This window comes from Equus quagga, chromosome 12 (genome assembly GCF_021613505.1).
Source record: "Equus quagga isolate Etosha38 chromosome 12, UCLA_HA_Equagga_1.0, whole genome shotgun sequence".
Classification (NCBI taxonomy): Eukaryota; Metazoa; Chordata; class Mammalia; order Perissodactyla; family Equidae; genus Equus; species Equus quagga.
This window is the reverse complement of record NC_060278.1, coordinates 79264700-79282176: the sequence shown is the minus strand read 5'-3', so window position 1 is coordinate 79282176 and position 17477 is coordinate 79264700. Positions and strand designations below refer to the sequence as shown.

The 17477-nt window shown below is 49.3% G+C and overlaps 1 protein-coding gene across 1 annotated transcript; it reads right to left on the bottom strand.

The window, feature by feature from the left end:
- Positions 1-2647: 2647 nt before the first annotated feature.
- On the bottom strand, positions 2648-17469 carry LRRN4 (leucine rich repeat neuronal 4). Its single transcript, XM_046678728.1, has 5 exons — positions 17215-17469; positions 15429-16089; positions 14048-14252; positions 7030-7167; positions 2648-5406 (listed from the first exon to the last, which is right to left on the bottom strand). The coding sequence occupies exons 2-5, from the start codon at positions 16078-16080 to the stop codon at positions 4164-4166; spliced, it is 2238 nt and encodes a 745-aa protein (XP_046534684.1). The 5' UTR covers positions 16081-16089; positions 17215-17469; the 3' UTR covers positions 2648-4163.
- Positions 17470-17477: the final 8 nt, after the last annotated feature.

The window sequence follows — 17477 nt, the reverse complement described above, 5'->3', positions numbered from 1 at the left end:
ATATTTATCCTATACAACTTGGTTTCACAATTTTGTTTGATTTTAGATCTGCATACACATTAAGAGTTCATGTGGTTAATATTTGATCATTTAGGGTAATGACAATAAAGATGGCTTAGTTGTGGATGAAGTAAAAACTTGTAAAGAGATTTAAAATACAGTAAGTTTTAGAAATAATAAATAAGATCAAAATGGAAGGTACTGAAGTTCGTGTTCAGTAGGCTTCCAACCTCTCAGCTGCCTAACAGTTTATGTATCAGGATAACAAGTAGCAAAGGTAGGTGGAACATGAATACGTGTCCGTTAGCCAATGCCATCCAAGAGACAGTGAGTCATCTCATGCCTTCCCACTGTATTTCTAACATAGCAATGTTTGTATGATGTTGGATGTTATGTAAATAATATGGAACTGTATATTTTTCAAAGGTTTTTTTAAACTTTGGGACATCTTCTTTTGTTAAGGTGTTAAAGGAATAAAAGAGCTGGAAAAAAAAAAATACTTCAACTTGGGTTGTCTGTATGGCATACTGTGGCCTTCTGCTGTTGTGTAAATTTTCTGATTCATAAAGTCCATTCAGATACATCACTTGCACTTACATTGTAAAAATAATTGGTTTGGGACCATCTGACCTTAAAGGCCCTTATTCTCACTAAATCATCATGTTTAGGAGAGTGGAGGATGCAGGGAGAGGGAAGAGGAAGACAAGGGCCTGTGCTGGTTGCTTCCTCTTAACAGTGAAGGCCTGGTGCCGCCCACTGTCCTAGGTGTTATCCTAAGTGTGCTATGGAATCACGCAGTGAGGTAATCCAAACATAGCCTGTTGAGCTGTGTTAAATTAAAATGGGAAGTTATAAGCAAAATTTATGCCTCTTGGCAGTGGCATCTTTGGGTCAGTGTGCCCCTTTGTTGCCTGCTAGTCCTGGCTCCCTTGTTGCCAGACTAGCTTGAGCTGCCCTTGGCTTAGAACATACTGAAGCCTGCAGCCGGGGACACTGCCACTGAATTGGATGGAGCGTGGTATGAGCAAAGAGGAGGGTGGCGTAGGGTGGCCCTTCTCCCTTCTAGAACCTCTTGTATGATCTCAGCCTGGGAGGTGGTGAGGCTGGAGGTGGAAGTCCCACTAGACCACTCAAAAGGACCACTCAAAGGCATATTGAACATGTCTCAGCAGTAAAGTATGAGCACACAAAAATTATGTTTAAGAAAGGGAGAACTTGAAATAGTTATGGGAAAAAATAGAATTTTGCATTTCCTTGTGCTTATTTGTGGTTCAGTGTTGATGCTGTTTGGAGTGACATGAGTTGGACACATAGTCTCTTTAGTATTAAGATCTTTTTTTGAGGAAGATTAGCCCTGAGCTAACATCTGCCGCCAATCCTCCTCTTTTTTTTGCTGAGGAAGGCTGGCCCTGAGCTAATATCCGTGCCCATCTTCCTCCACTTTATATGTGGGAGGCCTGCCACAGCATGGCTTGCCAAGCAGTGCCATGTCCACACCCAGGATCCGAACTGGCAAACCCTGGGCTGCCAAGAAGCGGAACATGCGAACTTAACCGCTGCGCCACCTGGCCGGCCCTCGTATTAAGATCTTAATCTGGCTCTGGTTAATATATTTTTTTCCACCTCAACTCTTACAAAAGTGGTCCGAGTCTCCTCAGGGTTTTGGGCATTGTGCTGTTGTAAAACATGTAAATTCTGCTAGTTTACAAAACATTGGAATCATATTAGGCATGTTTGAGTGGATATTCATGCATACTGACTCAAAGCATGACAGATACATTTTGGTGCCTCCACATAACAGACTCAATCTTGATAGGCTAAAAAGAGCATGGGATATTTTAATTACATGTCTGAGGACTTTATGCTTTAATTAGTTAAATTTTTGGCATTTGCTTTGCAATTTTTAATCAGGAACTGGTAGCTTTTAAATCACTTAGTCCAATTCTCTTGGTTACATATGTGATGAAACTAGGGCTCTACCTTAGGCTTTTGAGAGGCTGTTTCAAAAGTTCAAACCCCTAGAGATATATAATATGGTTCTGTTATTCAGGTCAAACTTGGATATATGCTCAGTTTCTGCAGCAGGGTTTCTGTGCTGCAGCACATTTTGAAAACAAAAGATACATGGGAATCAAACTTGATTTTTTTTTTTCTTACAGTAGAAATAAATGCTGTCATGGGTTGAATTGTGTCTCAAAAAGATGGGTTCAAGTTCTAACCCCCAGTAGCTGTGAACGTGACCTTATTTGGAAATAGGGTCTTTGCAGATGTAATCAAGTTAGGATGAGGTCATACTGGATTTGATGGGCCTTAATCCAATGCCTAGTGTCCTTATAAGAAGAGGAAAATTTGACTTGTGGGTATATATCTGAAGGAAATGAAATCACTCTCGAAGAAATATCTGCACTCCCATGTTCACTGCAGCATTATTTATAATAGCCAAGACATGGCAACAACCCAACTGTCGATGTATGAACGGATAAAGAAAATGTGAGATTTTATATGTGTAATGGAACATTATTCAGCCATAAAAAAAGAAAATCCTGCTATTTGTGACAACATGGATGGACCTTGAGGGCATTACACTTAGTGAAATAAGTCAGACAGAAAAAGACAAATTCTGTATGATCTCACTTATATGGAATCTAAGAAAAACAACTCATAAAAACAGAGTAGATTGGTTCCCGGGGGTGGGGGTGGGGGGTGATGGGTGAAGGTGGTCAAAAGTACAAACTTCCAGTTCTAATGATCCCCAGAAGCCAGCATGCTGAACTATAGTTAACAATACTGTGTGGGATACTTGAAAGTTGCTAAGAGAGTAGATCTTAAAAAGTTTTCACCACACACAAAAAGTAATCATGTGAGGTGATGGATGTGTTCACTAAACTTATGGTAATCATTTCGCAATATATACATGTATCAAATCATCTCGTACAGCTTAAACTTGTACAATGTTACATGTCAATTATGTCTCAAATCTGGGGGAAAACAGTTTTTAAAAATGGGAAATTTGGGCACAGAGACACAAACAGAGAATGCCATGAGACAACAGACATAGACTGGAGTGATGCATCTGCAAGTCAAGGAACCCCAAGGACTGCCAGCCTCCACCAGAAGCTCGGAGAGGGGCCTGGGAAACTCTCCCTCAGAGTCTCCAGAAGGAACCAACCCTGCTGACACTTGACTGGGGGTTTCTGGTCTGAACTGGAAGAGAATAAATTTCTGCTGTTGTAAGCCATCCAGTTTGTGCTAATTTGGTACAGTAGCCACAGGAAACTCACATAAAGGCTAATGTGGAAAATTGAAATCTAGAAATATGACTGCCATTATAATTTCATAAAATCACTTTTCCCCTAAGTTTGTATAAACGTGAAAAAGGATGTGGTAAGACATCCCCCACACAGATACAGATCAGAAAGGCATTGTCTGATGCCATTGGGAGCAGAGGAATGCTGTGGCCTGTGACTAGAGTCTTGAGGTTCTCTTTTGCTCATTCTTTCTAAGAAAAAACTTCCTGAAGCTCATGGTTCCTTTGTCCACTTAGTGTTGGATGAAATGCAGTAAACACTGACTTTAAACAGGACAGCTTTTTCCTCTGTTTCACAAATGTTCAAAGACTGTTTTTAAGTATAAAGCTAGAAGCACATTTTATGCCATACCCTGAAATGCAACTAATAAACCCGGACGGCCTCAGGCAACATAACCAGCAGTTCTCCCTCAACCCCAGTTTGCAGACTGACACCACCAGAGTTGATTCCTTGAGTAACACGTGCCTTGGCCAGACCTTGACCATGAGGGAACTTCCTCAAATGACTTGAGACCGTCGCTTCCAATATGGCAAAAGATTTGTTTTATCCCTTCCTACTTCCACACACAATTCTATTCTGGCCGCTGAGGGGCACTGATTGCTGAAAACCCAAATAAAACAGCACACAAGAATGCCAGGTGGCAGTGGGAGTGGTCTGGTGTGGACCAACCATCAGTTTCTGGAAACAGACTGAAGTAGAAGGAAGGCAAGGCATTGTTCCTTGGGCTGAGAAACAGCGTGGCAAGTTTCGTGTGTGCCCAACGAGTGCTGGCTTCAAGGGAACTGGAGGCGTTCAGAGCTGACGGGGCCGTTGGGACCCTCTGTATCTTCCTCTCTGCACGGAGGCTGCCGGTTCTCAGCTCAAGTTCGATTGCAGGAAGGTCTGGAGCTTCAGCGGGTAGTCAAAGGCTGGGTTTTGGTAGGCCACCAGGTGCGTGTCGTAGCGCTGCCGGCGTGGCGTCCGGCCCCGCCTGCAGAGACATGCGGCCAGCAGCAGGGTGCTGAGGAGCAGCAGGCCACCAGCGGCGCACAGCCCCGCGAAGAGCAGCACAAAGCTGGGCTTGGTGGTGAAGGCGGCGCACGGCCCCCTCCAGCCCGAGGCCCGCGGGGGGCTCAGGCCCGCCCTGTTGGCCGCCAGGACGCACACGCGGTACGTGGTGCCCGGCGAGAGTCCGTACAGAGGGTGCTGCCGAGCCGTGACATAGATGTCCCCCACCACCGACTGGTTCCCCGACGAGCCCTCGGGAGAATAGTGGATCTGGTACCCGCGCACCACCGAGTTGGGAGCGCACCAGCGGACGAGAGCGGACGTGTCGGTGGTCTCCGACACCGCCTGCAGCCTGGGAGGGTCCGGGATGGTGTCTTCCCCGCTGAGCCCGGGGCACCGGCACCGCGAGCGCCTCTGCAGCTCTGCGCACGGGGTCTGCAGGTGCTTGCAGGGCTGGTAATCACAGGGGACATCCTGGGGAGGCGCTCTGACCTCCTCCTTCTCCCTCTCCTCCTCACTGGAGTCATCCAACAGCAAGACTGGAATGCTGTCGTCGGAAGGACTGGCGTGGGGAGCCTGCAGGGTGGCCTGTGTCCTCCGGACCGTCTGGGGTGTGCTCAATGAGTTCCCGGAGGTGGGGAAGAGACCGAAGCGTTTGCTAGCTGATGCGGTGGAGGCAGCTGAGATACTGGGCTCAGGGACAAGCCAGGCAGCATGTTCTTGGTGCTCTGTCCCAGCTGTGCTTGGGGCCCTGGGGGGAACTCTGGAGTTGCTGAAACCTACTGTAGAGAGGGCAGTGGAGGAGGTGGTCCCCTCCCTGACACTGCTGTGCAGCCATGCAGCTCCAGTGGGGGAATCCACAGGGAGAGAGGGGGGCTTGGTGACACTCTGTTGGCCTCCTGCAGGTTGAGTGGAGGGGGTTGTGCTCCTTGGGGTGGAGGGACCCTGTGTAGATGGTGCGTGGGTGGAGAGGACAGAGGAGGGTCGCTTGGAATCAAGGAGCGTGGTGCTTTGGTCTGAATGGCACACACTGGGCAGCTGGGAGAGCAAAAGAGGGGCTGAGAAGATGCCGCCGGATCCTGCAGCTGGTGTGCACACCGTGTCTGCTGCCCTAGAGGGAGGCCAACTGGTTAGAAGGTATTTGGCTCAGAGTTGCTTCTGTGCTGGGCTTTGAGTCCTCAGTGCAGACAGCCCCTCTTGCCAAGACTTGTCGACATGTCTGCCAGGTACACATGGTACACACTCTACAAGCACTGTGAAGGGCAGTCCTGATTGTCTAAGCGTAGTCTGCCATTTTATTCTCACTTGTCTGCTTCCTGAACGTGAGTACTAGTAACAGTACTCATCCTAGCTAACATTTACTGAGTGCTTGCCACATACTAGGGACAGTTGTTAGCACTTTACTGTATCAACTAATTTAATCTTCACTACCTTATGAGGTAGGCACTATTATCCACCCCCATTTTACAGATGAGAAGGTAGAGGCACAGAGAGGTTAAATAACACTGCCAAAATCAACAGTAGCAAGTGGTGTGAAGAGCCTGCCCTGGGGCCGGCCCCATGGCCGAGTGGTTAAGTTTGCGCACTCTGCCCCAGTGGCCCAGGGTTTCGCCGGTTCGGATCCTGGGCACGGACAGGGCACTGCTCATCAAGCCACATTGAGGCGGCATCCCACATGCCACAACTAGAAGGACCCACAACTAAAAATACACAACTATGTATCGGGGGGCTTTGGGGAGAAACAGGAAAAATAAAATCTTTAAAAAAAAAAAAAGAGCCTGCCCTCTCGACCTCTGTATTAATACCAGAGTGAGACCCTTCACTGCAGAGGGTCTGGGTGCTTGTCTTTGGAGGCATCATGAAGGGAGAAGGGGGCAGACTGAGCCCCCCTTCACAGCCGGGCTTGAGTGGGAGGTGAGAAAAGAACCCCCACAGGTTGGGGCCTGTCTCCCTAAGTGTGCTGCAAGGAGGCCAGGTTAGCTGATGGAGCTGGTTTGAGGGTTTTCAAGACCCGAGGTGTCTCCAGGCCTCATCCTCTCCTGATGGCCAGCCTGGGCGTGGCTCCCCACTGCAAAAACAGCTCTTGCAGCCAACAGCCAATGGGAAGTCTTCGTAGGACTTCTCCTGTCCCACAAGAGTTCTGCAAGCCCACTGGTCTTGGACTGAATGACCCAGGAGGCCAGGCTCCGTCATGGGGACTCCCTGGGGCCCAGTGGTTAATTAAGAGCATAGTTTCGGAGAAAGAGAGATCCTGCTTCCTCCACCCAGAGGCTCCTGATTCTAAGCAAGTACCTCTCTTCTTTGGGCCCCAATCTGCTCATCTGTCAAATGGAGCAATGATAACACCGCTTTGGCAGAGACAAGCTAGCTGTTCACTTAAATCATTTCCTTTTCCTACTGGGCACACAGCTAGACTACATTTCCCAGCCTCCCTTGCAGGTAGGCATGGCCTCCTAACTGATGTCTGGACAATGAAATGTGAGTGGAAGTGATGAGCATTTCCTCCTGCCTGGCCCATTAAGACCACCCATGTCTGCTCCTCCATGCTCTCTGCCCCTCTGGCTGGTTGACATGGAGGCAGAGCCTCCTTCGCCGGGGTCCCCGAGAGTGACTACAAGGAGGAGGAGCCACCCAACTCAACACTGCCAACCTGCCCAGCATGGTTACATGGGCAAGAGAGAAGCTGCGAGAACTTCAGCTCACCCCTCAATCATCTGTTTTGTGAATGTGTTACCTGCTTAAGACAGTCCTCTTTGCATCCATGAGGAGCCAGGACAACTCACAGCTGCAAGTCAGGGGGTTGCCAAAGAGGTTGATGGAGAGGACCTGGGAGGAATGCAGGCTCCAAGGAGGGAAGGAACTCAAGTTGCAGCTGAAATACACAAAAATCAATTAAGTCAGGCTTTTACAATCAGGTCAAAACTCTTCCCAGAGAGTCATGGTGGTGTCATGGGAAAACCATGCCATTGGGGGTTTGATGATATTACTCTGGGCAAACCCTTCATGACCTTGGACTTCATTTTTTTCATCTGTAAAGTGGAGATACCAACCCAAGCCAGTCAATATCATCCCTTGTATCAAATGGGGACAATACTCCCCTGCCTGCTGGTTGTATCAAAAAGAGTCTGTGACGATGAGAGTGTTTATAAATGTAAATCTCTGCACAAAAGTGAGGTATTATTACACACCAGTCACAAGAAATGGGAGAAGTTCTTAATTAATGAGAACACTCTTCAATATACACTATTGCAGTTGAAGAGTAGCTGATGGCACTCAACACCAGTCCTTTGGAAGCTGCCTCACTGAAGTGTATTAGTTAGCTCTTGCTAAGTTTCCCCAAAAGTTAATAGTTTAAAACAACGAATATTTGTTCTTTCTCATGATTCTGTGGATTGGCCCAGTGGTTGTGGGGCCAGCTCAGCTGGGGCCAGATCTAGAATGGCCTCATCTATCTGGAACCTCAACTGTGTTTCCTGGGCCCTCTCTCCATGTGTCTCTGATCACCCAGGAGGCTACCCCAGGCTTGTACACCAGCAAAGGAGGGAAAATTCCGATCCTCAACTGCTTTCAAGTCTCTGCTTATATCACATTTGCTAATGTCCTACTGGCCGAAGCAAGTCACATGGCCAAGCCCAGCTTCAAGGGATAGAGAATAGACTCCAACTCTTGATGGGAGGAGGTGCAAAGTCACATTGCAAGGGGGTGTGTCTACAAGGATGGGAGGAATTACTGGGGCCATTTTGTGCAGACAGTCTACCACCCCTAGCGATGGCAGGTCCTCTCTTGACTCTCTGCTCTTTCTTCCCTAGAGTGTCACAGAGCATTTGGCCTCGATTCCCTGAGTCTCCCGGCCTGTTTTACACATATTCAGTTAGAATTCAACATGAGCAACAGGAGCTGCTCTTCACCTGCAGGTCTCTCCCCTCCAAACGCTGGCTTTCCTCCACCTGCCTGGGAACCATCTGCCTTCTCCTACTGCTCTGGGGGAGATGCTCACATGATGGGTGAGGAAGGACCCACCACCCAGATCTGCTCCACCCTTCCTGGCCGGTGGGGACCTGACATTTGTCCCCTCTGGAACACCAGATATATGTGTGTGCCATCTATATTGAAATTTAAGCCACGCCCACATATATGAGTATATATGTGTGCATGTTTGTTTTTAGCAAAGTTCACAGAGCTAGAGTGGAGATCTTAGAATGGGAGTTTACTTACCACGTCATGGTGCAAAGGAAATATTTTTCTCATTGCCTGAAAAGAACTCCCATATTTTTGAGCAGGTAACATTGCTGAGCACTTTACATATATTATCTCATTGATATCATTATGACAACTCATATAATATTTTGAGGTAGGTAATATTTTACTCATTCTTCCAGGTAAGGAAAATGAATCCTTTCCTTATCTGGCAACCCTTTCTGCCACCAATGCAACCTTCACGTGATAGAGACAAGCTGCGTTACCATCCACGTGCTGGGGAACAGAGAGGCTGGCTCACATCCTCCTGTGGGTCCACATTTGGGTGTTCTCCGCTTCTGAACTGACAGAGCCCTAGCATGGAAGAAGTTTCCATTTGCTCTCCTCAATACACTCTTTTCTCTTCTGTGTTGACATATCACCAAGGGCCTCCTCCTCCTACATGGAGTGCAGTCGGAGGGGACTGTGGAGGCGTTTGGCCATGCTGGGTTGGCAGAGCCGTCAGGAAGGCTCCCACCCCTTCTCCTGTGGGTGCTGGCTGTGCCAGGGCACCCGAATGTCACCCAGTGTTTATCACAGATAGCCTCCCAGGGGAGGTTGTGGGGGAGCTAAGGAGAGCCAGGGACAGGTTATGCTGAGGAGGGGGAAAGAGGGTCTAGCAGAGCAGGTGGCATTTAATGAGCTGTGGAGGTCTGAGAGCACCAAGAAAGGAAGTGGCTCCTACTCCGCAGCGGGAGCACGGGTGGGGCGGCGGGGGCCTGGATGAGCCAGCTAAGGAACTAACCCTTCCCCATCAGGCCATGGAAGGCACCAAAAGGTTTTCATTTCGCAGGAGACTCAGACCGCAATTTAGACAGATCTCTTGGCTGAATGTCGTGACTGGATTACAAGGATTCTTAACCTGGCATCCGTGAAGACAGGGTCTGTGAAACTGGATGGAGGGTATTACTTCTTTACTTTCACAAACTTGTAACTGAAATTTACTATTGGCTTCAATAATGAATGAAAGCAACAAACCACAGGTGAATCACCAATATGAATCACAGATATTTCCATATCACTTTTCAGTAATTTCCTGTCATTTATAATTATTAAAATTATGGAAGTTATTGGTCCTGCTACTGGGTTTTGTTATGTAAGGTGTTAAATAAAGAAGGACAGTACACAGATATACAGTCCTAAAACACATATTTAAAAATATGTTGATAACTATAATTGGATTCTTTGTAATCCTATGTACTTTATTTTATGCATATAAGAATATTCTTCTGAATGGACAGCTAATCTTCAACAAAGAAGCAGAGGGCCTACAATGGAGAAAAGAAAGTCTCTTCAACAAATGGTGCTGGGAAAACTGGACAGCCACATGCAAAAGATTGAAAATTGACCATTCTTTTTCACCACACACCAAAATAAACTCAAAATGGATCAAAGACCTAAAGATTAGGCCTGAAACAATAAGTCTTCTGGAAGAGAATATAGGCAGTACACTCTTTGACATCAGTTTCAAAAGAATCTTTTCGGACACTATAACTCCTCAGTTGAGGGAAACAATAGAAAGAATAAACAAATGGGACTTCATCAGACTAAAGAGCTCCTTTAAGGCAAGGGAAAACAGGATTGAAACAAGAAAACAGCTCACTAATTGGGAAAAAATATTTACAAGCCACTTATCCGACAAAGGGTTAATCTCCATAATATACAAAGAACTCACACGGCTTAACAACAAAAAAACAAACAACCAGATCAAAAAATGGGCAGAGGACATGAACAGACATTTCTCAAAAGAAGATATGAATATGGCCAATAGACACATGAAAAGATGTTCATCATCGCTAATCATCAGGGAAATGCAAATCAAAACTACACTAAGATATCACCTTACACCCGTTAGATTGGCAAAAACATCCAAAACCAAGAGCGACAAATGTTGGAGAGGTTGTGGAGAAAGAGGAACCCTCATACACTGTTGGTGGGAATGCAAACTGGTACAGCCACTATGGAAAACAGTATGGAGATTTCTCAAAAAGCTAAAAATAGAAATACCCTGTGACTCAGCCATCCCATTACTGGGTATCTATCCTAAGAACCTGAAATCAGAAATCCCAAGAGTCCCTTGCACCCCTATGTTCATCGCAGCATTATTTACAATAGCCAAGACGTGGAACCAGCCTACATGCCCAGAAACTGATGATTGGATAAAGAAGATGTGGTATATATACACAATGGAATACTACTCAGTCATAAAAAAAGACAAAATTGGCCCATTCGCAGCAACCTCGATGGACCTCGAGAATATTATGTTAAGCGAAATAAGCCAGTCAGAGAAAGACGAACTCTATATGACTCCACTCATAGGTGGAAGTTAATATGTTGACAAGGAGATCTGATCGGTGGTTACCAGGGAAAAGGGGGGGGTGGGGGGAGGGCACAAAGGGGGAAGTGGTGTACCCACAACATGACTAACAAAAATGTACAACTGAAATCTCACAAGGTTGTAATCTATCATAACATTAATAAAAAAAAAAAAAAGAATATTCTTCTGAGAAACATCTGTAAGCTTCATCAGACTGCCACAGAAGTCCACGGCACAGAAGAGTTTAAGACCCCCTGTACTAAAGGGTGGGCCCCTGAAGGCAGAGTCGCTGGTTAGAAGGCCCTTGGTAAGTGGGGTAGGAGATGATGAGAACTTGACCTAAAGCTGCCCTGAAGGGTGGATAGGAAAGGGCCGGCATAGGAGCTGTTGAGGATGAAGACCAGGCAGGACCTGGTGACTGGGGAGCCAAACTTAAGAGTCATCTACACCTGCAGCGACTCTTCAATCAGCTCCCATCTGACTCCATTGAGAATGAATGTCACCGACCCCACATTATGCTAAATCTTATGGTTACTCCTCTGTCCTCAGCTGACTGGCCCTCCCAATGGCATTCAGTTCTGCCAACCACTCCCTCCTTCCTGAAACACTTTCTTCTCTTGGCCTCCAGGGCATCTCATCCTCCTGGGTTTTCTCCTATCTCACCGGTCGTACCTCGTTCCTCTCTTTTCCTGGTTCTTCCTCTTCCTGATTTTAAAGGCTGGGGTTCTTTAAGGCTCATTCCTGGGCCCTCTTTTCTCTAAATCCTTCCCTGGTGATCTCATTAACTTCTATGACTTCAAATTTCATATTTCTACTTCCAAATTTATATCTCTGGTTCAGACTCCTCATTAGAGCTTAGACTGATGCAGCATTGTTTAAGGTTATCAGATGTGGAACCAAACTACCTGGGCTCAAGTCCTGATTCCACCACTTTATATTTATGTGAGTTGGGGCAAGTTACCTAATGCCTCTGTGACTCAGTTTCCTCATCTGTGAAATGGGGGTAATGACCAAATCCTCCCCCACCAGGTTGTTGTGAGAAGAAATGCTTGGATATGTGCCTAGAACAATATCTGGCACAGAGCAAGAGGTTCACATTATTATTATTACTGGACATTTCCACTGGATGTCTCACAGGCCTTTCAGCATCCAGCAGACAGTTAGATACATGAGCCTGGAGCTCATCGGAAGGCCTGGGCTGGAGATAACTGACTGAGCATCTTCAGTGCAGAAATGGTGGAGGAAGCGTCAGACATGGCTGTGAGGACAGTGCTGGAGTAAGCAGTTAGGGTGAGAAATGACATGCAAAAAAGTTAGAAGTGGAAATAGTCAAGGACCTTAAGAAGGCCTATCCAGGAAGGCTGGAGAAGCCCCATGGCAGCATCCTGAGGCCAGGGGACAGAGAGGGTGAATAACGAGGGAAGAATCAACAGGGGGCTCAATGGACAGAGAAGCATCCACTGGGCTTAGCAGCTGAAGTGCCACTGGTTCCATTCGATCATGGAGCTGAAGTGGGTGGTCAGATTGCAGTGAACAAGAAGTGCAGGGGTGAGAGGAAGTGGTCACCACTATGAGCCAGGGATGCCTGCTTTTCTCAGGGTCTGGGTTGCCTTTCTCTGCTGGCATTCACCTGGTGAGTCTGAAGATATGGATCAACTATATTCTTCTTCCAGTCTGATCATTAACCCCACGCGTCTTATAACACAGTACGTGGTGTGTGCCTCTGTCACTGATCACAATGTATTGTGATGACTGGTGGATGTCTGCTGCCTACACTGAACTGTGAGCTCCCTGAAAGCAGGGGCCATGCTGTTATCACCACCACTGCCATCATCACCTAAACTATCATCACCATCAACATCATTGTTGTTACTAGTATCTCTACTACTATCCCCATCAGCATCATCACTGTCATCACCTGATGCTTCCTCCAACATCTCTGTGCTGAGGATGCTCAGTTAGGTATCCCCAGCCCAGGCCTTCCGATGAGCTCCAGGCTCAGGTATCTAACTGTCTGCTGGATGCTGAGAGACCTATGAGACATCTAGTGCAAATGCCCAGTAATAACAATAACACAAACCTCTTGTTTTGTGCCAGGCATTGTTCTAGGCACATATCCAAGCATTTCCTCTCACAACAATCCAGTGGGGGATGACTTGGTCATTATCTCCATTTCACAGATGAGGAAACTGAGTCACAGAGGTGTCAAGTAACTTACCCCAACTCACACAGCTAGTAAGTGATGGAGTCAGGACTTGAGCCCAGGCAGTTTGGCTCCACATCGGATAGCTTATACACAACGCTGCATCAGTCTGAAGCTCCAAGGAGGAGCCTGAGCCGGAGATGATATCACTCTCATCAACATCATCACCATCACCATCATCATCACCATCACCTCATCACAACCACCATTACCTTCACTAATGTTACAGAACACACATCACGTGCCAGGCACCACGTGCCACAGCTATGTGCTCTGCATGTTCTGTCTTCTTTTTCTTCATGATAAGTCCCAAAGTGAAGTCCTCTGGTTGTGTGGAGCCAGCAGATCAAAGAGAGAAGTGGCTATGTTGACAGTGATGGTGGGGCAAAGGTGCCTGCTTCCCAGGGCCCAGAGGTGGGCCCCCAGGAAAGGAGGTGTCCTGGGATCATCTTCAAAGGGACATTGCCCTTCCAGTTGAAGTCAGGATAGTGGTCGCTCTTGGGAAGGAGAGGGGGTGTAGTGACACTCTGGACATTCACTGGGCCAGAAGGCACCAACCCCGGATCCCAAGTGCAAGCAGGACCCTTATACCCATCCACCTTTCCTCCTAGAGCCGCTCAAACCCTGGAAGGGACTGACTCGCATAAACACCTGGGGAAGCAGGTGAATCCAGAAATCGAGAAGAACCTGATGCCTCAGCCCCTCTTTCCACTGCAGGTTTCCCAGCTTGGACTTAAAGGAAACTTCACATGCATGAGAGTTTGGAATTTTAATATTACTCCAGACTGGACTGAACTGCATGGTTTTAGGCTGGGTGGACTATCTGGGACCTGCCTAAGATATTACCCAAAGGATGAAGAAGCATAAAACCCCAGAAAGGATTTGAAGGAGCAGTAGGAGGAGAATTAAGGTCTGGTTTGTTCTACAAAATGGTTATACCCACTCAACAAACAGTGTAATGGGCGAAAGGCAGCCATGTGATTCAGAAACACTTACTTCTGGAGTAGAAGGACCTGTAGGTGAGGAGTATCTTGAAAGATGCGTGTATGGACAGAGGTAAGAGCTGGGGAATCTTGACAATCCAGCTGCTGCAGGTCCGGGGTCATCTTGAAAATGTCTCCCTCCAGGCTCGTCAGCTGGGGCATCTTCCTCAGGTAAAGTGATGTGAGCTTCGGCAGGTCTCGGATCCACCCTGAGTGCACTGAAACACAGAGGGGAAACTGCCCACTACCCAGGAAGGCACAAACCCAGCAGGCTGGCACGGCATTGAGGAAACAAAGAGAGTGACCAGGTGAGTCGTGAAGGTCATTGCTGAGCTTGGGCACAGTTGGCAGCTTTGGGAATCTCAGAAGCATGGGCCATTTCCGCCAGAAGGGCCCTCAGGGATGACCAGTCCTTCCTTCCTTCCTTCTAGCTGGAGATGGCTGAGGCCAGAGAGGAGAATGATTGGCCATTGGCCTAAGGCCACACAGCTGGGAAAGGTCAGAGACAGCACTTGAACCCAGGACTGTCTCCAGGTCTCCTGCTGCCCCAATCTCTTGGTTAGCTTCACACAGAAATGCCCTAGACTTCAGTCAGAGGGCTACCGGGAGTGGGGAAATTTTTGAGAAAGGTCGGTAAGGAGAAGAGGAGCAGGGCTGGAGAAGGCCCAGAAACTTAGTTCTGTGGCTCTCCTGATAAATGGAGGACATGCCCCTTGCCCTCTGTTTCCTCTTCTGGCTCTACATTCTCTTTGTGGTGGAACAGGTGATTCCAGACACACGAAGTGTTTTTGAAAAATAATAAAACCAGCCTTGTGAATCAGAGTCAGAACACGCCAAGCACAGGAAGACCGGTATTCTCACCTCCCTCCTGTGTCTTGAACGATTCAACATTCACAGAAACAATTTTAGCCAACCGAGTAGAAAAATCACTGAATTCCTCCTCAGATGAGGCCCTCGCATCAATTGCTTCATGTTAACTGCATGTTTACTGCTAAATTCATCCAATAACCAGCCCCAGAGCGATTCTTCCCCATTCTACAAGCCTTTCCCAGCTCTGCTGGGTAGCCGTCGAACAGAGGGGCTGAAGATTTGGGCTCTGGACCCAGAAAGCCTGGCTTTGGATTTGGAGGCACCACTGCATGAGCTCTGAGACCCAGGCCAGACATTCACCTTTCCGGGCCTTGGTTCCCTTATACGCAAAACGGAGATGATCATTCCTACCCCTTAGGACGCAAGGCGTTAATCCCTGCCTGGCGCTTCCAACAGGGTCGGCTTGGCTCAGGAAATCCAGGTGGGGTTACCTTGGAGCGGTACAGTCCCTCGAGGAAGTTCACAGCCCTGCCCCGGGAGCGCATGCCCACCCGGCTCTGAAGCCCCGGGACGCCCGGACTCACCCCGCGGCAGGAACGTGCCGCTGAGGTCCAGGACCTCGAGCGCGGCCAGGGGCGCGCCGCCCGCTCCGGCGAAGGCGGCGTCGGTGATGCCCGCCTGGGGGCCGCGGCCCAGCGCGGTGCAGGAGAGGTTGAGGAGGCGCAGCGCGGGGAAGCAGGAGAAGGCCCCGGGCTGCAGCGCCTGCAGGGGGTTGCCGGCGAGCGCCAGCGCGCGGAGGCTGGGCAGCGCGGGCCCGGCGCACGGTGGCAGAGCGGCCAGCCGGTTGTAGCTGAGGTCCAGCGTGCGCAACCCCGCCGGCCAGCCGGGGCCCCAGCGCAGCGCGGCGATGCGGTTGTGGCGCAGCGTCAGCTCCTCCAGCTGCCGCAGGTGGCCGAGCTCCGGCGCGCTCAGGGCGCGCAGCAGGTTGTGGCTGCCATCGAGGCTGCGCAGCGCGCGAGGCAGGCAGCCGGGGAGGCGCTCCAGGCTGCGGTTCACGAGGGTCAAAGTCGTGGCCCCTGCGAGGGGGAGCCCCTCGCAGGGCGAGGCCGTGCCGTTACTGGCCCCGCTCTCCCAGGGACCCTGCTGTGTGAGTCGGAAAAGAGGGGTCCTTTCTTGGGGAGGCCCTGCTGGGCTCAGGCACAGCACCGTGGGCAGCAGCAGCAGCAGGGCCCACATGGCGCGTGGCTGGGGAGAGAACAGCGGGACAGCCCATTAAATCCAGCGGAAACCCCAAGGAAGGGGCCGATGGACCCCCCTACTCCCGGGCTCTGAGGAGGCGCACAGGTCCTGAACGTTTCCTGAATGGCGGGGGACATTCCCCAGTGTCATTGGGTGTGCAGTGACTTTGCCTCTGCCTGCTTTCCCCTACGTACATCATCTCCCCCACGTACACTGTGGCGCACCTTGCCTTTCCTTCTCCCAGCGATGCCCTTCTCTCTAATTCTGTGGATGCTAACCCACAGGTGACCTCTTGCGGAAGACCTCCCTCGTCTGTTCCGTGGGGGCCTGAGCCGTCCAGTAACTCCCTCTGTCTACTTGTCCCCATCCCGTGAGCGTCTGGAGGTAAGGGAATGTACCCTTCATCGCTGTGAACTCTCCCCAGGTGCGCAGACGCTGCTGCATAGACGCCTGTTAATAATGAGCAGCTGAGGGACCTCAGTCTGGAAGAGGCTCTGCTGGGATATAAACATGGGACCTCGGGAAGATTTTGTCCATCCCAATAAAACTCAGTTTCCCCGGTTTTTCCCCTTAGAACTGCCCAGCCGCAGTTGAGTCGGGTTGGCATGTGACCTGGTTTGCAGGTCACATTTAAAAATAAGTTCTGGAGTCTCTTTCTTGGGAGGACACTCAGGGTTGCCTTCTGGAAGAAAGGAGTCCCCAGACAGCTGTGAGGCTTGGGAACTTGGAGTCAAGCATTTCCTGGTCCCAAGAAAAGCTAGGGCTCCTGAGGTCAGCCCTGCCCAGAAGGGATGGCTGAGGGCTTCTGGGTGTGGAGTTTCTGGAGTACCCAGGATTGCACAGGGCAACTGGGAGATCAGGTAGGGGTAGATCAAGCAGCTCTGGGCTGGTTTGGGAGCAACAAAACTATTTTTGACCAGGTCTGGCCTTGAGGTCACTGCTTGACATCCCCCCCATTTCTGCAGCTGTGTATTCCTGCCCTGGCTGTCTCTGCTGACCATTAGGTCTCTGAACAATCACCCAGCTTCCCTGGGAAGGACCTCCCTCTTCATGGTTGGGGGTCAAAGCAGTGAGAAAGATTCTGGAAACTAAGGCCCGGAGTCCGTTTGTCCTGCAGTATCTCATACTCACCCGGAAGATGTCCTTTTGGAGCGTGGCACCCCTGGATGACCCTTTGCACTCTCCAATCTTGTCTTATAGATTCCAGGAGCCAGTGACTTAGACAGCAACTCAACTCTGAATTCCAGAGGGAATTCTGTTTCCCAGATGCCGCTGCCCTGGCCTGGCCGAGCCCCCACCCACTGAGAGAGCCTGAGATCCCCCAGCCTCTGGGGCCCCTCCTTGCCTACTGAGCCGTGTGGTCTTTAACCGGCACCCTCACTGCCTGGCTTCTC